The sequence below is a fragment of the Barbatula barbatula genome (assembly GCF_947034865.1).
Source record: "Barbatula barbatula genome assembly, chromosome: 7".
NCBI classification, from domain to species: domain Eukaryota; kingdom Metazoa; phylum Chordata; class Actinopteri; order Cypriniformes; family Nemacheilidae; genus Barbatula; species Barbatula barbatula.
Window position 1 is genome coordinate 21,966,752 of NC_136770.1, and position 20,985 is coordinate 21,987,736.

The 20,985-nt window shown below is 40.5% G+C and overlaps 1 protein-coding gene across 4 annotated transcripts in view; it reads left to right on the forward strand.

Moving 5' to 3' along the window:
• The window catches only part of chd6 (chromodomain helicase DNA binding protein 6), a 31,832-nt gene that overhangs the window by 5,224 nt on the left and 5,623 nt on the right, over positions 1-20,985 (forward strand). For 3 of the 4 annotated variants that reach the window (XM_079461098.1, XM_079461095.1, XM_079461097.1), the window contains exons 4-35: positions 1,089-1,624; positions 2,974-3,118; positions 3,294-3,440; positions 3,576-3,641; positions 3,752-3,810; positions 4,540-4,657; positions 4,886-4,972; positions 5,220-5,354; positions 5,524-5,645; positions 5,883-6,126; positions 6,288-6,464; positions 7,618-7,761; positions 8,484-8,739; positions 9,232-9,442; positions 9,548-9,743; positions 9,921-10,085; positions 10,221-10,400; positions 10,877-10,987; positions 11,516-11,718; positions 12,090-12,289; positions 12,844-13,003; positions 13,619-13,708; positions 13,816-13,919; positions 14,213-14,342; positions 14,434-14,509; positions 15,449-15,497; positions 15,610-15,853; positions 16,163-16,371; positions 16,456-18,324; positions 19,342-19,478; positions 20,000-20,209; positions 20,495-20,968. In XM_079461098.1, the coding sequence (XP_079317224.1) occupies positions 1,089-1,624; positions 2,974-3,118; positions 3,294-3,440; positions 3,576-3,641; positions 3,752-3,810; positions 4,540-4,657; positions 4,886-4,972; positions 5,220-5,354; positions 5,524-5,645; positions 5,883-6,126; positions 6,288-6,464; positions 7,618-7,761; positions 8,484-8,739; positions 9,232-9,442; positions 9,548-9,743; positions 9,921-10,085; positions 10,221-10,400; positions 10,877-10,987; positions 11,516-11,718; positions 12,090-12,289; positions 12,844-13,003; positions 13,619-13,708; positions 13,816-13,919; positions 14,213-14,342; positions 14,434-14,509; positions 15,449-15,497; positions 15,610-15,853; positions 16,163-16,371; positions 16,456-18,324; positions 19,342-19,478; positions 20,000-20,209; positions 20,495-20,968 (7,254 nt within the window). The remainder of the gene's footprint in view (positions 1-1,088; positions 1,625-2,973; positions 3,119-3,293; positions 3,441-3,575; positions 3,642-3,751; positions 3,811-4,539; positions 4,658-4,885; positions 4,973-5,219; positions 5,355-5,523; positions 5,646-5,882; positions 6,127-6,287; positions 6,465-7,617; positions 7,762-8,483; positions 8,740-9,231; positions 9,443-9,547; positions 9,744-9,920; positions 10,086-10,220; positions 10,401-10,876; positions 10,988-11,515; positions 11,719-12,089; positions 12,290-12,843; positions 13,004-13,618; positions 13,709-13,815; positions 13,920-14,212; positions 14,343-14,433; positions 14,510-15,448; positions 15,498-15,609; positions 15,854-16,162; positions 16,372-16,455; positions 18,325-19,341; positions 19,479-19,999; positions 20,210-20,494; positions 20,969-20,985) is intronic. The other variant, XM_079461096.1, reaches the window with a different exon arrangement.

Consider the following 20,985-nt stretch of genomic DNA (forward strand, 5'->3'; position numbering starts at 1 on the left):
TTTCGATCGCACTGCTATAATATCATACAATACGCTGAAGTTCATTCGCAAAATAATCTACAGTCGTACTTTCATGCCTATAAGAATGCATAACTGGATTTGTTTGAATCATTTTGCTTTTCGTTGCCTTGGCTCATTGTACACATGTTCCATATATTAAGTTAACACACGGGAAGGTGTGTGTTTTTGAAAAAGGTGCATCCAGGTTTGTTCTGTAGAGTTCAAACTCGCATTGACTGAACTGCAGCTGTCAGGTTTGGGAGTTGGTATTGATTCATAGGGAATTTGATTGCAGCGTGTGTGTGTCTGCGGTTGGCAGACTTGCCTGGCACGCATGCATACTGCAGCACATCACGGGAATGGTCTGCAGCTGTATGCGCTTGCCTTTACAATGTAAGAGAGTTTTCGTTTCTGCGTGCGTCTTTTGTCTCCACGTGATGATTCAGAAACTAAGAAATGAAAAAAGTGAAATGGAAGGAACAGCAGCTAAGATGGTTTACTTCCTGTCTATATGTGGTGAATTTAAATATAAAATTAATGTTTTACCCTTGTAGATATTGCGTTAATGGAACAATGAGGTTGTGCTTTTCCGACTCCAGAGAGGAAAGGGTTACCACGGAGACTGCGTGTTTACGTCGCCGCTTCCCGCAGCTTGGTCCCGAGCCTGTTGCCATGACAACGGCCCTGATTCCAGCCCCGCTTGCTTTGGAAAGCGCATGATTCATTGACATTATCCCCATACCTGCCTGCAGTCGCATGCGCTGTTGGGGTGCGCGTGCGTGTGTGTGTGCATGCTGTTCCACATGTGTGCTGCAACACTTGTCTCTGTTAAAAATAAACATGCTGTGCGTAACGAGATGCGCAAGGCTAATGTGAACTACAAAAGCAAAGCTCTCTGTACAGGGTGTTATGATTTCTGCTTATTTCGTATGTCATCATAGGCAAAAGAAATGTTTTGACAATTTTTCTAAATGAAAATGTCCTGGTGTTTAAATGCTTGTGCATCTTTAAGTAGCACTGATGACTGCTTGAACTATTCCTTTGATCTTTTGTTGACTTCTTAACAAACTCTGTTGTTGTTGTTCCAGATGTCTGCAGCCCACGTACTAAAGCACACTCCATCCGCTGCCGCCTCGCATGCCTCTGACCAAAACGCACAAACTACATTTCCCATCGGCCACTTGGGCAAAGAACAGTTACGAATCATCGGCGGGCCCCCCAATCACTGCATGGCTCAGCCAAAGCACTCTGGGTTACGGCAGGTGGTGCCCGCCGCTGTCAACCAGGGTCTCCACCCAACGCCCTCGCCAATCAATAGTGAGGAGGACGATGGAGGGGGCGGGGCCAGAGTGAAGAAGAAACGTAGGAAAAAAGATAAGAAAGTGCTGGAGTGGCCGCAAGATGTACAGGGCGGCGTTAAACCAAAGAGGAAGGAGCCTAAAGAAGGGAAGGAGCTTCTTCCGAGAAAGTCGAAGGCGGCCAAGGAGCAAAAGGATCACAAGAAGAGGGAGGTGAAAGTTCAAAAGGAGGTCAGAAAGGGCAAGAAAGTGCAAGATGCGAAAGTGAAAGCGCAGGCCAAGAACGTTGCAACACATCCACCCTCAAAGAGAGGGAGGAAGCCAAAGTGAGTTGATGATGAATTTTCTGTTTCAAACACATTCATATACAGTCATACATAGAACAGAACTGTCAAATCTAATATATGCTACATTTAGTTTATGGCTTTGTACACTGATCACTGATGTAACATAACTCAAACTTATGAAATACGTATGTAGTTGACACCCACTTTCTTTGTGGAAGACATAGATAATTTGAAAAGGTTTAAAGTATGAGACGAAAAGGGACAAAATACAACCAGTTAAGTGATTTGACCTGTAAAGCTATTTAATAACTTCAGTTCTTTTTAGCATTTTTGAACCACAACCTTTGGTCAGTGTGTACTTTTTTTTACAGTGTGTACCAAAAAATCTTCAAGATGTTTCTTTGGCGTTTTACAATTTTCAGAAGTAAAAAATAAATTTACATGTCACTACAGCAGATCATGAAGCTAAAATATTTAGTGTTGCTTGCTATGGCAAACCGCGAACGCGACAGACATTAAAATCTGCAAAAAAAAACTGGATTTGCATTGAAGAGGGCCTGAGCCTCTAAGCAACCACTCGGTAACCACCCTAGCAACCACACTGCAGTGCCATTATGGCTCTTAGAATGACCTGCAGGCATCATTAACTCCATTAGCCTGCTGAGAAAACATCTCAAGCTGGTTTGTGCTTGTTTGGTGGTCTAGCTGGTTAAACTGTCGACACTGGTCGACCAGGCCAGGCTTAAAGTGATACTGACCCAAAAATGAAGATACTGTCATTTACTCACCCTCTTGTCATTTCAGACCTGCATTACTTTCATTCTTCCGCAGAACACCGAGGAAGATATTTTGAAGAATGTTGTTAACCAGCACCAATTCACTTGAATAGGTTATGTGCTCATACTATAGAGGTGAATGTTCGGTTACCGACCTTCTTCAAAATATCTTCTTTTGTGTTATTCAGACGAAAGAAAGTCATACAGGTTTGAAATGACAAGACAGTGAGTACATGATGACAGAGTTTTCATTTTTAGGTGAACTATCACTTTAAGCTAGCTAAGAAGCCTGAAGGGGCATGTTTTGACACCCAGCAATGTTGGGAAGACATACTTATCATGTTTTTTTTCACTATATACTCTTTGTGTTTCTTATCCACTATTTAACACTTCAAAGTCGAGGACTAAAATGACACAAATTGCATTCAAGTGCCGCTCCAGCACAATTCAGCTGCTTGTTTTTGCATTTGTGCACTTACAACCGCACAGCATATTACGTCCTGGTATTTGTCTGTCAAACAGGCCCACGGGTGTTTTGATCTCAGATTTGTCGAGCTCTGCAAAAATGTGTGGCTTAGAAGGATTTTGAGAGCGTTTCCTTCTGTTTTGCAGAGAGCAGGGTGCCATGCCACCAGAGAAGAAGAAGAAGGGCAAGAGGAAAAGTGATGCTCTGCTGGAGGCGGTGGAGAGCGACGACACTGCTTCCCTTAGCACGTTGGCCACAGGAGGCGAGGAAAGCATTGACCCAATGGACACTGTGAGTGACTGCGAAGTTCTGTTTAATCCACAAGATTGTCTGAAATGTGTTTCCTCTGTACCTCATGGACTTTTCACACATGTTAGGTGTACTAGAAACTTTTACCAACCTCAAGTTATATTTAATCGGATGTTAAGATTCTTTGTTTGCTTATGTTCTTTCTCTCAAACTGCAGAAGAGGCGTTCAGGGCGTCAGGTGAAGCGTCGGAAGTATAATGAAGACCTTGATTTCAAGGTTGTGGATGATGATGGGGAGACCATCGCTGTTTTGGGCACAGGCCGAATTCCTGCTTTGTCTTCTACCCTTGCCTGGCAGGCTGAGGTAACCGTGGCAACATCTGCCATTATGTCACATATCACACTTGCCCTACATCTGTGTGGATCAAACACACACGCACTCATGCACACCCACACACACACACACACAGGTATGACTCCCACATGCTTTCTTTTCCAGGAACCCCCTGAAGATGAAGCCAACATCATTGAAAAGATACTCGCAGTACGAACAGCCAAGAAAGAGGTAGAGAGCTCACCCTTTATTATCTTACAATGGGAGTTCGACTTTTCTGTTTTACAAATGGTATGTTTGTGATCTGGACATGGACATTGTTTGTTCTCTCTTTTGTTTAGATGTCTCCAGATGAAGCACCAGAAAGCTCGGAGGAATTTTATGTGAAGTACAGAAATTTGTAAGTCTGCTATGTACCTCTCCGTTTTCCAACTGTGACAGCAAATGATGTACAATGAAATTATTCCTCTACAACTCTTTATTAATAAATGCATTACATCAAATTAGTTGTGCATTAAATGATCTATTATAAAAGGGATAGTTCACCTAAAAACGAAAATTGTGTCATCTTTACTCACTGTCTTGTCATTTTAAACCTGTATGACTTTCTTCCTTCCGCAGAACACTAAAGAAGATATTTTGTAGAATGTCACTAACCGCCACCCATTGACTTGCATTGATTTTGTGTTCATACAATAGAAGTGAATGGGTTACCAACTTTCTTCAAAATATCTTCTTTTGAGTTCTGCAGAAGAAAGAGGGTAACAACAGGGGGAGTAAATGATGACAGAATTATTTTTTTGGTTGAACTATTACTTTAAGGGGGTGGTAAAATACCCAGCCTTAATTTCTTGCATCAACTGTATGTATTGGTGGGTGGAAATGCATTAGTGTTGTGGTAGTTTTGGAAAGGATTGTGTGAAACGTAGGGGATAGGTCCACCAGCACTGCAAGAGTGTGGTTTGTATACAAGTTTAAACTTGAAGTAATAATTAATTATCAAAACAAAATGGTATTGTAAATAAAATTTGCTTTATGCATAAAATACATGATTGGCCTTTTTAGACTTGAAACCTGTTCAATGTTGTTTATCATGTTGTCAGATATTTAAGTGTTCTGTCTTTGCCAGCTCCTATCTGCACTGTAAATGGGCGACCTTGGAAGAGTTGGAGAAGGACCCACGGATTCAACAAAAAATCAAGCGTTTTAGAAACAAGCAGGCACAAATGAAGCACATTTTCACAGAGGTGCGTTCCCCAGAACACGCTACTGTTTGTTTGTAGCTCATTTAAACGGAATGCGAAAGTAAATTATAACCCAAAATGTATGTAGGGATGCATTCTGGAAAATGAATTTGATATGAAATTGAAAATGAATCCATATTTCAATGTTATTCAAAAATTAAGTTTTCCTGAATTGTAAATTGCACATAGAGGTTTTTAAACTGTAAAGTTTTTTTTGTCTTTTCCTTTCAGCCGGATGAAGACCTCTTTAATCCGGACTACATAGAGGTTGATCGAGTTTTAGAGATCGCTATCACTACAGACACAGAAACAGGAGAGGTGAGATGAGATATCTGTTGCTGGTCCACCAGCGAAACCACTGACACCAAATTATGACAAACCAGCAGGAACCATCATGAAAGCTTGTCTTATTAGAAGGCTTGAGAACAGTATATCATAACTTTGTCATTCTACTTTTGATAACTTAAGTGTTTCAAAACTTTAAATATCCATCTTTAAATGGAGGATGTCTACCTGTATGTGTTGTTTCTCAGATCTCTTGTTTGGTATGTTTGCATGTGAACAGGAAGTTACACACTACCTGGTGAAATGGTGCTCTCTGCCATATGAGGAGAGCACTTGGGAGCTACAGGAAGATGTTGATCCTGTGAAAATCAAAGAGTTTGAAGACCTCAAGAAGATTCCAGAAATCAAACACGTGGTAATGCCTCATAATCTTAAGTCTTTCTTATTCGACAAACTGGAGTATTGTAGTGTAGTTTACAATGTGTCTGCATCGGAATCACAAAGTTCATCTTTATTTGTATGTACTCTATGCATGTTAAACTAGGAGAGGAAATATCAGTTTACGGTTTTCTTTGTTAATACAGGAAAGACCTCTACCAGAACAATGGCAGAAACTGGAGAGATCTCGAGACTACATAAATGGGAACGAGCTTAGAGAATATCAGTTAGAGGGAATGAACTGGCTGCTCTTCAACTGGTACAACAGGTGAAAAAGATTCTTAATATCAGTGTCTACCCAAAATCCTGATCTCAATTTATCATTACTTTACATTTAAATGTCACATTTTTGGGCAAATGATGTCTTCCGCAGTAGTTTCTTTGATGTATGCTTACAGCATATTCAAACATTTACATTTATGCATTTGGCATTTTCATCCAAAGCAACAGTTTGCTTTATTTACAATACTCTACATTGTCCCATTTCAACTTTCTCTGCATGCAGGAAAAACTGTATCCTGGCTGACGAAATGGGCCTGGGGAAGACCATCCAGTCCATCACGTTCCTGTACGAGATCTTCTTCATGGGTTTGAGGGGACCATTCCTCATCATCGCGCCTCTCTCCACCATCACCAACTGGGAGAGAGAGTTTCGTACATGGACCATGATGAACGTCATTGTCTATCACGGCAGTCAGATCAGCCGGCAGATGATCCATCAGTACGAGATGCACCATCGAGACGATCAGGTGGGTCAGACAGACCATCCCAAAAGCCAATGATTCATTTAAAAACATTGTGAACATAGAGGAACATTCTGGCTGAACAACAGTATGACTGGATTTGGTTTTGGTGGAGTATTTGTGTTGTTTGTACTCCATTTTTAACTCAGTTTTTTTTTCTCTATCAGGGAAATGTAGTAACCGGGGAGTTTAAGTTTCATGGGATAATCACTACATTCGAAATGATCATGGCGGACTGTCCAGAGCTGAAGAAGATTAACTGGCGCTGTGTGGTGATCGACGAGGCCCATCGACTTAAAAATCGCAACTGTAAACTGCTGGAAGGTCTCAAGCTCATGAATCTGGTCAGTTGAACAGACTTCAAATGGTTGCTTTATGGAAAAGTCATGAAAATGTTGTTTTGTTTGAGTTTGTTTGCTTAAAAATATTTCATTAGCTAAAAATGTCTCTTGGTAAGTTCCTGTAGCTCAACAGTTAAAGCATTGTGTTAGCAATTCTAATGTCATGAAAACGCAACCTGATATAGATTAAATATATTTTAGGTTGGATTGGATAAAAGCGTCTGCCAACTGCATAAATGTAACACAGTGGAATTTCATTGGTTAAAAGGTCTTGAAATATAGTAATAGGTTAACCAAGCAGAGCTTAAAACTATTTAAAAAGACACTGAGTTTGTGTGTCATTTCATCTGCTTTTCTATTATGCACCTAATGCTCCATTTATCCGCAGCACAGACACTGCACATGTAAATGCAGGAAAAAGGAAGTGAGGTCGAGCTCAACTACGGTGGCGTCCGTCTTGCGTGCTTATTTAACTACTGAGTTCTGCTTCAGTGCAGTTACATCCGTACATCCTTTCCTAGCACACTGAATGACTAATCTCGTCTCACCCGCTTTACATATCTGCAGTGATGGCCAGCATGTGCTAGTTGAGTTTGATTTTGACGCAGTAATGTATTTCCCAGTAAAATATATCTCGGACTCCCACAGTTTCGACAGTGTAGATGTGAATATATAATGTACTTTAAGGGCTGAAATACATTTTTACATATAGTCACACCAATGCGTTTTTGGATACCTATGGGACATGTGCTATTAATTATGTTGGATTAAAAGAACAGTTCACACAAATTTAAATTCTTTCTTTGTTTACTCTCAAACTGTTCAAAATCGGTTGAACACAAAAGAAGATATTTTAAAGCAAACAGTTCTGGGGCACTTTTGACTACTATTGTCATCACTATGGTAGTCATTGGTGGCCAGGAACTCTTTGGTGACAAGCGTTCTTCCAAATATCTTTCTCTGTGTTCAACGAAAAAAATAAATGAACTCAAATTTGGAACAACTCGAGGGTAAATGATGACAGAATTTTTATTTTGGGGTGAACTGTCCCTTTAAATAAATAATGTAAAACTGAAGTGTATTAATACAGTGGGGCCAGAAATATATACTTAAACCTGTATCTTTGAATATTCCGTTTTCTTTTGTTTTCTTCAAGGAACATAAAGTTCTTCTCACAGGAACTCCTTTGCAGAACTCAGTTGAGGAACTTTTCAGTCTCCTCAACTTCCTCGAACCCTTACAGTTCCCGTCTGAGACCACTTTCCTGGAGGAGTTTGGAGACCTGAAAACTGAGGAGCAGGTGATCAAGGCTTTCAGTGTCTGTGCGTTTATATTATGCAAAAAGCCAAGCGAGTTTTAGTGAGTAAATGTGAACAGCATCTGTAATAAGTATTATGTATTAAAGCGCCTCCACATCTGTGAAAGGCTTAAATACTCCAGGAATTGTGGTCACACAAATATGGCTAATACATGATTCGAAACTGTGATTGGTCTACTTTTATTTGTGTGTATTCATTATCTTATATATTATTCTGAAAAGCATCTTTAAAACAGATTACAAACTCTGCTAATACTCATCATAGAAACGTAAAGCATATGTCTAAAGAAAGCTTGATGTGTATTCTTTTAAATGATCCAATTAATATGAATATTCTCTGAATATGTACTATACTGTATGAAAGTAAAGTACAGTTTCTCCCAAATCCGCTTGTTATGTGATCACATCCTAGCGCAGAGCACTCTAATTCACATGATCCAAAACAGCAAGACTCTTCGTCAAATATGCTGATTTTACTGCACGTTTGGCACACATATATCGGTTATCGGTCTACCTGTAATAATCAATATCGACATCGGCCCTGAAAAACCACTCTGCTCGACTATTGTCTGTCCTGTGTGCATTACTGCCGATTGGCTACAAGGTTGTTTTGGTGACTTCCGAGATAACACACACTTAAATAGCGAAATATCAAGTTATTGAAAAGTTTCCTAACATTAACCTAACAATCCTCATACCTTCAGGTAAAGAAACTTCAGGCCATTCTGAAGCCCATGATGTTGAGGAGACTGAAGGATGATGTCGAGAAGAATCTGGCCCCCAAAGAGGAGACCATTATCGAGGTGGAGCTCACGAACATTCAGAAGAAATACTACAGGGCCATTCTGGAGAAAAACTTCACCTTCCTTGCCAAGGGAGCAAACCAGCACAACATGCCCAACCTCATTAACACAATGATGGAGCTTCGCAAGTGTTGTAATCACCCGTACCTCATCACAGGTGTGCGCACACACACTTCTTGAGACCTTGTGCATCATCTACATTTACATTTAGTCATTTAGCAGACGCTATTATCCAAAGCGACTTGCAAAGAATTCAGGAAGCGATATTTCATAAAAGATAGACAGTACGATAAGTGTTAATACAAAGTTACTGGTTTCAATAAACGCTAGACCACTACCTGTTGAGAGAAGACACAGGGTTAGTGTTTTTATTTTACTTATTTTCAATTGTATTTCTCTGTCAAGTATTCACAGAAGAGATGGGTTTTACGTAGTTTTTTGAAGGTTGTGAGAGATGTGGTTGACCGGAGTGAGTTATGAAGAATGTTTGCATATCCAGCGATAAGCTTCAGTGACTTGAATCTGATTCAACCGGTAGCCAGTGAAGAGATGAAAAGGGGTGTCACACGAGCACTTTTGGGCTGTTGGAGTACGAGGCGTCATCTGTGGACATTGAGGTTTGATTTCAAGTTTGTCTTATCATCCTCAGGTGCTGAGGAAAAGATTCTTGAGAGCTTCAGGAAGACATACAGTCCTGACGCCTTGGATTTCCAGCTTCAGGCTATGATCCAGGCCGCCGGTAAACTAGTGCTCATAGACAAGCTGCTGCCCAAACTTCTGTCTGGAGGACATAAAGTGCTGGTGTTTTCACAGATGGTCAGATGTCTGGATATACTGGAAGACTACCTCATCCAGAGGAGGTCACACACATCTTTGTTATACTCTGTCATTAGACATAAATACACATTAAATCCAAATAATGTTTTGCATAACGTTCTTATCTGTGATCTGTTAAATTTGTGCAGGTACACGTACGAGCGTATCGATGGAAGGGTTCGAGGGAATCTACGGCAGGCCGCTATCGATCGTTTCAGTAAGGTGGACTCGGATCGTTTCGTGTTTCTCCTCTGCACACGAGCTGGAGGGCTGGGCATCAACCTCACCGCAGCTGACACCTGCATCATATTCGACTCGGACTGGAACCCGCAGAACGACTTGCAGGTCCCACATCATCTTCAGCCAAATGCTGCTTCAAGCTAGAACATACAAATTAAGCAACTAAAAAACCCAAATATCATTATTGACTTCTACACACAGTATAACTAATTTTCTTTGTTTAGAAAGTGGTTTGTTGCCATTTTTAACACAAACTACAAATAACGTGTTTGTTATAAACAGGCTCAGGCTCGTTGCCATCGTATCGGTCAAAGCAAAGCAGTTAAGGTGTATCGCCTTATCACGCGGAACTCATATGAGAGGGAAATGTTCGACAAAGCCAGTCTCAAACTGGGATTGGACAAGGCTGTTCTACAGGACATAAACCGCAAAGGAAGTCTCAACGGGGTGAGTGCATTACAAAATCAACCTCCAAAAACGTTTTGATTGAGTAGACACATGGTTAAAGTTTCATCACCTTGATGCCATCATGAGGTTTGGCTTGCTAATTAAATGAACAAACAATGTTTTTGCCTCGTTGAGGTTCAACAACTGTCTAAGATGGAGGTGGAAGATCTCCTCAGGAAGGGAGCTTACGGAGCGCTCATGGATGAAGAAGACGAGGGCTCAAAGTTTTGTGAGGAAGACATCGATCAGATCCTGCAGAGACGCACACAGACCATTAAAATCCAGTCTGAGGGGAAGGGATCCACGTTTGCCAAGGTATACATACGGTGTAAATATCAGTCTGAATTACTGAAAACTCAAAACAGCTAAAAGACTGTTTTCCTAACTCCCCGGGCCCGTCAGGGCTTGTGTCACCGTAACTTAATATGGTTTTGTGACTTTGTTGTTTAAAGATGTTTGAAACAAACATTGTCTTAAATAACCTCTGGAAGATGCAACAAATGGGTGAATCTTAGAGTCTTCTGAGACGTTTTTCCTTTTAAAGAAGTCTCTTTATGTGTCTCCTCTGGATGATTTTCAGAAGCAATATACCATTGTGAAAGTCTATATTTGCTCTATTTCTGTCCAAGAGAAACAAATGTGACATTAAAGAGATAACTGACCTAATAAATGTATGCATTGGCACATGCTTTTATTAAAAAATAAAGGCATTAGATATGGTGTTGTAGTCAAACACCATCTTGACTTGCTTGATAAAGTGCTCATCATTTCATGTTATTTCTCAATTCCAGGCCAGCTTCGTTTCTTCAGGGAACCGTACAGACATCTCTCTGGACGATCCAAACTTCTGGCAGAAATGGGCCAAAATCGCTGAGCTGGAAATCGACTCCAAAGCTGAAAAGGTAAAAACACACACACACAAAGACACAGATGGTTTTACGCGTCTCTTTGCATGTGAGCTCACAGTTAAAATCTCAGATGACACCACAAAATAGAGAGAGAGAGCGAGACTTGATTTAAATATCAGGCTATAGTCAAAACAGATTGAATGAATTAATGACAAAAACACTGCAGCGACTGCACGTTTGTGTGTTAATGCCATTTACGCACAAAATCTTAGATTTTCTGATTATTTTGTTTCTCTTTGCTAAATTCTTCATTGTCATATTTTTATAATATGGAGAGATGCTGAAACAATTACAACAGTTTTGACGATGTGTGAAAACCTTTGTAATGATGTTTTTTCAGCATCTTGCTTCATATTAATATTTGTGTGTTTGTGTTCATGATGTGTTTATACATGAATGTGTGTGTATGTTAATGAATTTGCTGGTGTGTTTTCTTGAGAGAGGGGTTTGTGAATTTGTGTGTGTGTTCACTATTTTGTGTACGTGTGTGCATATGATCAGCTGTTGATCTCAATCTTTCAGGAGAGTTTGGTGATCGACACGCCTCGCGTACGGAAGCAGACGCGTCACTATAATTCGTTCGAGGACGACGAGCTGATGGAATTCTCTGAACTCGACAGCGACTCTGAAGAGCGCCCCTGTCGTTCGAGACGGCTTAGTGACCGCAGCAGACGCTACCTCCGTGCAGAGTGCTTCAGAGTGGAGAAGAACCTGCTCATTTTCGGGTCAGCCCTTTTGTTGTGTTGGACCTACCCTACACCAGGGGTCGGCATTCTTTATGACATCCAATATATCACTGCTCTGTGTAGTCTTAACCACGACTGACCTCTACAAATTGTCGGTTATAGAAACTACAAATTAGGCTTTATTCACATTGCAGGGGGTTAAGATCCCCGTTGACCAACGATGTTTTGCTGTTTAAGCTAGTTAAAAAGCCTGGTAGACACAACAGTGTTGCATGCTAAAGACCAGCATCCATATGACAACACAGTAATCCTGAATTTCTAGCAGGTACTAAGAAACCTGTTGAATTAGAAAGACCGTTCAAGATATTTTACTCCGTGGTTTTTATTCATGCAACATATGTGCTGTACAGGTGGGGTAGATGGAATGAAATTCTCAATCATGGCCGATTTAAATGGCATCTAACGGAGAGAGACATGGAGATCCTGTGCAGGGCTCTGCTGGTCTACTGTGTTCGACATTATAAAGGAGACGATAAAATCAAGAGCTTCATCTGGGACCTGATCACACCCACTAAAGACGGACACAACCAGGCACTCCAAAACCACTCAGGTAACTGCCGCCAGTCATGAGTTTATTTATGAATTAATTGAATAAATATTAATGTTATGTTATGTTATTGAGTATTATTTTAATTGAATGATACATTTGTTTCATTCATTAATAAATAATTGATTAATACACTTCTTGTGTGTTTCTGTTAATAATAATTGAGTAATATAGAAAATGCTGATTATTTTATGTATTATATTTGTATGTTCTGTTATTTGACTTTGAATAATTTACAACATATAGCTAATAAATCAATAGTTAATTTACACATCTTGATCAAGTGAGAGTTAGGAAGCTTCAAATTATCAAATGAATCGCAACAATGGAGAATATTCCTCAATTGCAATCGAATCTGAGGACTGCTGTACTTGAAACGGACTAACACTGTGTCTAGACCGGATGCGATGCAACATGACAACCTGCTTGTTCTTAATGGGTTTGAAATTATATGATTATATGCGTTTCTTATGTCTTTTGTCGTGTCCGGTGTAGACACGGTGTAACGCATCAAAAAACTATGTAAAGCATTTTCATCCATGTCTTTACCTGTCCAGGTCTGTCAGCTCCTGTCCCACGGGGTCGTAAAGGCAAGAAGCTGAAGAACCAGTTGAGTCCACCTGAGTTAAAGAATGCAGACTGGCTGGTCCACTGTAACCCCGAGGTGGTTCTTCAGGACGACAGCTACAAGAAGCACCTCAAGCAACATTGCAACAAGTGAGACTTCATAATTCAAAAATATCAGCACATGTTACGTTCACTGAGAATATAATGCACTCGCTAATATTAGTGTTTATTTGCATATGCTCTCTGCATTGTTTTAAGTACCTTAATCACTATCGAAATATGCAAATCAAACACACCCACAAAATCTGTACCGAAGGCAATTTGCAGTTTTGAGAGTTTGAATATGGAGGACGCAGCAGGATAATGTGATAATTTTTTTTTACTTTATTTGCTAAGACACCGTATTAAGAAATTAATTGCACCTCTCTATGCACAATATTTAGAGTCATTTATGTTTACTTCAGCATACATTTATGTGTTTGACGTTTTCATCCAAAGTGACTTGCAGTGCATTTAAGCTTTACATCTGATCGGTTTGTGTTACCTGGGAACTTCTCATTTCTTCATTATTAAATTGCTATTTAATAGTAATCTTGCAATTAGCTGTCAACTAGTCTTTTAAAGATAATGACTCCATGATGTTAAATCCTATCATCGTTCGTCGTGATAGGATTACAATCTATAAATTAAACATAGCGTCAGATACAATACAATACTGTTTGGCGCCTACCGTATAAACATATTTATATTTTGTGTCTTAAACAGAGTTTTGCTGAGGGTGCGAATGCTGTACTATCTGAAGGTGGAAGTTCTGGGGGAAGCTGCTGCTCAAAGTCTGGAAGGAATCCCAGCTAGGTACTACAGTTCCCATAATGCATCTTAGCCTCACATTGACGCTGGGGTACTGCAGCAAACATGTGGCTTGCTGTTTAACATCACCACGGATATGTTTGTTTCTGTAGTAAACTGGACGTCTCACTGCCTGATATCGACTACATTGAGATCCCTACTATATGGTGGGACTTTGAGGCTGATAAATCACTGCTCATTGGGGTACACAAACATGGTGAGATGAGACCTAAACACATGAAAGAGCTGGGCAACTTTGTCAAACTCAGATTAATTTAGATTAACTTTGCAAAATTGCGTGATGTATTGTGATACATGTGAACTATAGCAATAGAAATATAGCATAATTATTTTGTACACAAGAATTGTTTAGCAATGATATGATGATTTACCTTTGAAGTATCTTATTGATGCTAAATATTACAGTTCCTTATCATGTACAATTGCATCTTGCTTGCCCCAATTTGTTATTGTATGTACTGTACTGAGTTCTCTCTGTGTCCTCTTTAGGGTACGAGCGTTATAATGCGATGCGTGCGGACCCTGCACTGTGTTTCCTGGAGCGGGTGGGCATGCCTGACGTCACGGCATTGACGGTAGAACAAAGTGGAGTAGAAGCAGCTGCAGATACTCCTGACAGGTAAACATCTCTGGAGTATACTATTTATACATACATACATAAATGCATACATATATGCACATGTAATTATAAAAAAAATCTTATTTTACAGTATCAGCAAGAATGATGAACTGAAGGAGGAGACAGATTTTAAGTCTGAGGAGTTAGAAGAAAAGGGAGACATCAAGGTAAGAATGTCACTAATCAGTGTTTTAATGAACTTTTCATATAGGTATTATCTTCTTCAATAAACAGGACAACAGGCACAATGACTCCGTCTTTGTTTGTAGGATCAATTAACAGTCGGCATGGAGGTATCAAGCCTGTTGACTTTGTTTATAATCAACATTATAAGCAATATATCCAGATATTCTCGTCAGATCTGGGTTTTGTTTCAGATCTTGTCGGCTTGTTAACCAGCGGCTTGTTGAACAGACTTTCACCAGAGTAAAACAGACCTATATGCTTGTTTTTCTTATATGATTAACTTGTTTTACATGTTTTTAATATCACAGAATGTCAATATACTTTGCTTTTTGTTTTTTGAGATTGGTTTTTTGTATGATTTCGCTTCGCACAGTTTTTATGTATTTTTATATTTTCTTCCAACGTTGCTAATCTTTTCAATATTATATATAACAGGATATAATATTAGTGTGTTGTGAATATTTAATTATAGATATAAAATTGATGTGAAATTGTGACTAAATAAAAACAAATTATGTCTTTATAAACGTAATTTCATTTTTTTATATTTCAGCTCATTAAAACAAATATTCGTTTATTAAAATGATTGAAAAAGGCCCATCCCTAGTGTCCATGAGCAGTGTGCTATGCACATTCAGAAACAAAACAACCTATTTTCTCACACAGACGCATGCAATGATATGAATTGGCTCATTTAACAATGCTACTAGGCTTTTATTTCAACTTAGAAACCTTTTTATTCAGGTGAGGAAGCTGGCGTTTTGCATAGCATTTGTGCGCCCTCATTCCTATATGCCACTGCAGAGGCATATTGCAGTATTAATATTAACGAGTAATCGATTAAATGATCATTAATTTTAATCAAGATCGATTATGGGAAATTGTCTAAATTTACATCCCTATCTTCTTCTTTTATAAAGGAGGAGCCCATGTCAGAGAAAATCGAGAAAAATGACAGTACGGTGATTGGTATGAGTTAAAAAAAAACATTTTTCATATAAATTTTTTGCTAAATTTACTTAATCTGTAGCGAGTTAATACATGTTAAGTAAAGTGTTTTTCTTTTGTATGGGCATTGTAGCATCACTTCAAGGAGATCTCATTGCCGAAATGATTGAGCAGGGACGGATACAGTGGCCGGCGGGCTCGGCTCTTACAGCAAGATTACGACGACTCATTACTGCCTATCAACGATATACACGGCGTGAGCCACTTCGTCCTGATTTCCTCCTGCACGAGGGAATTGCACCTGTGGCCTGGCATATTGGAGATTTCAGGCACTGCACAACTGAGATGGATCCGCTTTTTCTGGAGTGGCAACGGAGGTGAGCTTTTTGACAGCTGTCTTATTGTGTGAAGTGATTTTTATCTGAATTAAATAAAAAAATCTATAGAATAGGCAGGAGACCCAACAATTAACGCTGTGCAAATGTGTTGTAACTTGGTATGGTCATTCCTTAACATTCTGCTTAACATCTTTTTTGTGCTTAACAAAAGAAAGTCACACAGGGTGGGAGCAACACTTTGTTTTTGCAAGAACTATCCTTTAAACATCTCTGCTTATCCAGATCAAAAGTTTAAAATCTGTAAATCGTGTATCTACGGTTAGTTAAAGTTTTCTCCCTTGCACACAGATGGACACGTCGCGAGCAGGCAGACTTCTATCGCACCGTGTCATCGTTTGGAGTAGTTTTTGACCCTGAAAAAAAGACTTTTGACTGGAACCAGTTCCGTGCCCTTGCTCGCTTGGAGAGAAAAACAGATGAAAGTTTGGAGAGATATTTCTACAGCTTCGTCTCGATGTGTCGGACTGCTTGTAGACTTCCACCCAGAAAAGATGAATGTAAGATTGATGTTAGAATTGATGGTTGGGTGGGAAGGTAAAAGAAACTCATTGTTAACATGAATAAAATATTCTTTTACACAGGTTCTGTTGACCCTACACTCTTTGTGGAACCCGTTACAGAAGAGCGAGCTGCCCGAACGCTATACCGTATCGAGCTTTTGAGAAAGGTCCGTGAACAAGTATTGCGCCACCCGCTTTTGGGGGCACGACTGCAGCTTTGTCGTCCCAGCCTTTATTTGCCGGTTTGGTGGGAGTGTGGCAAAAGCGATCGTGATCTTCTCATTGGCATTGCGAAGCACGGCTTGAGCCGAACGGACTTCTACATCTTAAATGACCCTCAGCTATCCTTCTTGGAGGCCCACCGAAACTACGTTCACAAAGAAAACCACAGATATCCTGCGCCGGGATTGGCCCATCTCCATTGCTGCTTATACGATGCTAACCATGGCCACTGTCAGTCCCCACAACCTCCGGATTACCACGCCGCAACCTCACACCACACACAAACCCATCAACTTATTCATTCTCCCGGCCATCACCAGCCCACAGAAGTGGTGGCGTCAGAGACTGGAAGCATCAGTATGGGTTCAGGAACCAGGGAAGGATTTTTGGACTGTCCTCCGTTGGATGATTCACTAGAGTTGGGGTCTTTACAACATGACAGCTTGACATCAGATCAGCTACATAGTAAGTCCGGTAAAGAGGCCTTTAATGGTTTCCCCTTCAATTCTGCAACCGGTGGGCAGAATATGCTAAATTCATACGGTGTTCAAGGAGAACTAAATGGTGCTCAAGGAGATATAGCAGACACCATCGCTGGGAAGCTTCGTAGTGATGTTTTGGTTGGAGAGCAAGGGTCCTCGGAGGAGACTGGCTTAATGGCTCCTTCCGTGGAACTGGATGAACTTCAGACTCCATGGGAAAGCTCGGACCACGCCGAAACCTCCGACATGTTCAACGAGACTGATCCCATACTGGGAGCACCAGCATTAGAAACAGGATTTCTTGATTCCGCTCAGCCAGAAGACGGTCCGGAAGGTGATGAAGCGCTCACCGACTGTTTGAGCATGCCTAGTTCAGACTCCCAGAGTAACCCTGTAGAGCCGTTGGCACCAAGCTTTATGTTGTTCAAAGACCTTAATGTAGGAGAGACTTCTGTGGATCAGACAGATCTGTCTGCAAGTCTTCCAGAATACGTACCACCGACACCTCTCGGACTCCCGGAGGTAAGTCTCGAACAGGCCGACCCCTTAAGTGAGGAGCAAGAGGAGAAGCTTAGTGATTCCAACATTACACAGAGCGTTCCCAGTTCAGGAGATGGAGCGGAAAGCATAGGGTTCCATTTTGAGAAAGAAGAGCTTTCCCTGGATAGTGACAGTCTGCCGACAGCCATTCCGAGCATTAAGGACGGCGATGAAATCGACAAGATTCCTTCAATAGAGTCACCAAGAGAAAACTGCCTTGAGGAATCACAAAAAATTGACTGCAAGGTTTCATTCGAGGATTCTTGTGAAGCGCCCTTGGATGAATCATATGAAAAGGCGATAACAGAGCCGGGAAAAGTGCCTTTGGAGGAGTCGTACGATTTGACCTGTGATGAGACCCTGCAGGAACCTTGTGAAGGGTATCAGCAAGGCTTGACGGAGGGACAGATGGTTGAAGAACCATGTAAAGAACCGTCAACAGAGGAATGCAATCTTACAAACGCTACACTCTCAACAGTTTACCCATTGGCCTCTTCACTTCCGTCATCTCCAGCTATCTTACCTGACACCTCCGTATCTCCTGGCCTCGAGGTTGATCCCAACATTAAACAAGAGTTTCTCATGGATCCAGTGGTGTCCGATGTAAAACCTGAGCCGGACAGCACTACACAGACGCCTCAGCTCGAGCAGACTGAAGTTCTGGAGGTGAAGGATAAGATCAAGGATGAAGATACAAAGACACCAGGTATTTTCAGACATTTTTTCAGACAGATTAAAAGTAAATATGTAATGTAACTAGGGCTGCATGAAGCAATCGTGATTAGCACTAAATATTGCGTAAAACGACTTGTCTAAAGCGGTTCACTTAATATGTGATTTGTTAAGTGAATCACGGCTCTGTGATCAGTAGGAAATACTGCTTGATCTGAAAGTCGCTTATAAAGTGCATTTGAAAAAGCGACACCCATCAAATATCATCATTTTAAATATACTGGAAATAGCTGAAGGAGGTTTGAAGAACAGCGATAGAAAGTTGCCCATAAGCATTTCCTAGAACTACGTTGCTGCATACCAATCTGCATACTATCCGTCCTAAATAGTATTCGAAAGTAGAATAAGTGTCCCAAATCGTAGTATGTTGAAAAGAGTATTCCAAAGATTCCTGGATGGTCTACTGCTTCCGGTAGAAATTCGAAGTACATAACGATGCACAATCTTAACGGCTAATATTACACACAACTCACCGCGAGTAGGCGGAGTTTAGTGACGCCTCCAAGAGCTGTATTTTGATGTGTGTGACAGTTAATGGCCACAATGTTGTCAAGTCAACAATGGCCACTTCCGCTTCCTGTTAGTATGTCTAAGTGTGTGCATATTGTTTTGCTACACACTAAAATGTATATACTTTGCACTAAAAGTATGCACTGTTTTTGTAATGGAAAAGTATAACAAGGTGAAATGGGTGAGTTACAGTATTTATTCTGAAGCGTATACTAAGTGTTTCTGCGAGAGAGCGCCCTCTGGCTTTCGTGGCAAAAATCGCAGTCAACCACCATATTGTTTGCAGGTTGTTTTCGATTTATCATGCAGACCTTAATTATCATGCAGACCTTTCTTTGCTTCATCCAAGTTGCTTGCTTTAGAGCCAGTCACAACGAAATATCAGTTTGGTCACACTTTTGTAATTTAAATATAACGTTGATAAATCATTTGAAAAGTGGTTTCTATATACTCCCCATTTTAATGATTTTTGTTTTTTAAGCATTATTAGATGTCGAAGCCCCGCGTTTTTCATTACCAATGTGTGAGATGGTAAACAGCGTCCATGAAATAAGGGAACCAACTATTGCTCAGCTTCTACAGGAGAAAGCCCTTTTCTCCTTTTCCGAATGGCCGAAGGTATGGACATACATTTTACATTATTGGTAGTGCTTGCTGAATTTAGGGGTTTATAAAGAAACATATTGACATCATTTTTAATTGAAAACGTTTGAAAAGAACTGTATTGTTAAAAACCTGAGGCTACCTGGTAAGCAGTGTTCATACATTTAAAGGGATAGTTCACCCTCCCACCCCCAAATTATACTACCATAGTAGGAAAAATTGCTTTATAAATGTCTTTGTTCTGTTGACCACAAAAAATATATATTTTGAAGAATGTAGGAAAGCAAACATTTCCCGTTTTAATTTGTCCTACTATGGTAGTCAATGTGGTCAAAATCTTTTTGGTTAGAAGCATTTCTTCAAATCTTTCTCTGTGTTCATCAGAACAAAAAATTATACAGATTTGGAACAACTTGAGGGTGAGTAAATGATGAAAGAATTTTAACTTTTGGGTGAACTGTCTCTTTAAATTCCAGTTTCTTCATCACTACATTTTGGCCTATTCTAAACATTGTTTTTTATTTTGTTCTCCACAGGACAGAGTTATCATCAACCGTATTGACAGTATCTGCCACACTATATTAAAGGGAAAGTGGCCTTCCTCCAATCAGCAGTACGAGTCTCCCAGCTCACTCGCCAACACATGCATGCCCAGCGGTACCCATCAGAGGGCAGGATTCCTGCCCACCAGAATGTCTCAGAGCCTAAACTTTAATCTTCCTCACACTGTGCAACATTTACCCAAGGTAGGTCTACCGTCACACATTCTGATTATGGTATCATGAATTTATATAGTTCTTTAAAATACATTTTTGAGAATGTTTTAAATATATAGTCTCCAGAATGTCAATAAATTATGAAAGATTTTTTTAAACTAACAGCTCTTGCACACCTGGCTGGTTTTTAGCAGGTGTGTAGGACACTGTCAACATGATCAAATATTATAGTCCGAGTGGTAAACTGTAGTAAAATTACTCTAATTGTAACCTGTCATGGCCTATTGCTTTAATTTGCTTCTCTTCTCCTAACAGGAGCGGTTGGTGGCCCCTGCTTTCCTCTCCGAACTGAAACGTCCCAGACACGGATTCGAATTCGAGGCAGAGGTTCTCGCCAAACCGAGTCATCTTGGAGAAAAGATCCAAGTTGGAACTCACCGTGCTAACGCTCTTCTCCTTAATGGCTGGCAGGATGCAGCCATTGACCTCTCCAAGCAGCCAGAGCTAACGGTTGGTGGAGAAAGTGGGCCGATCGGTCACATGAGCCACACCGTCCAATCAGCACCTCATAAAATAACTGGGATAGGCTCCATACAAGGCTCGCTGGGATTGGATATGGCAGGCATCTTGCAGGCTGGCCTAATTCACCCGGTTACAGGGCAGATCGTCAACGGCAGCCTTCGCCGCGATGACGCCATGTTGAGGAGGAGGAGAGGACGGAGAAGAAACGTAGAGGCTACTGACTTGAACTTCTTGAAGGGCCGAATCGTGAACTTACCAGAACAACAGGTATGTGGAATCAATCA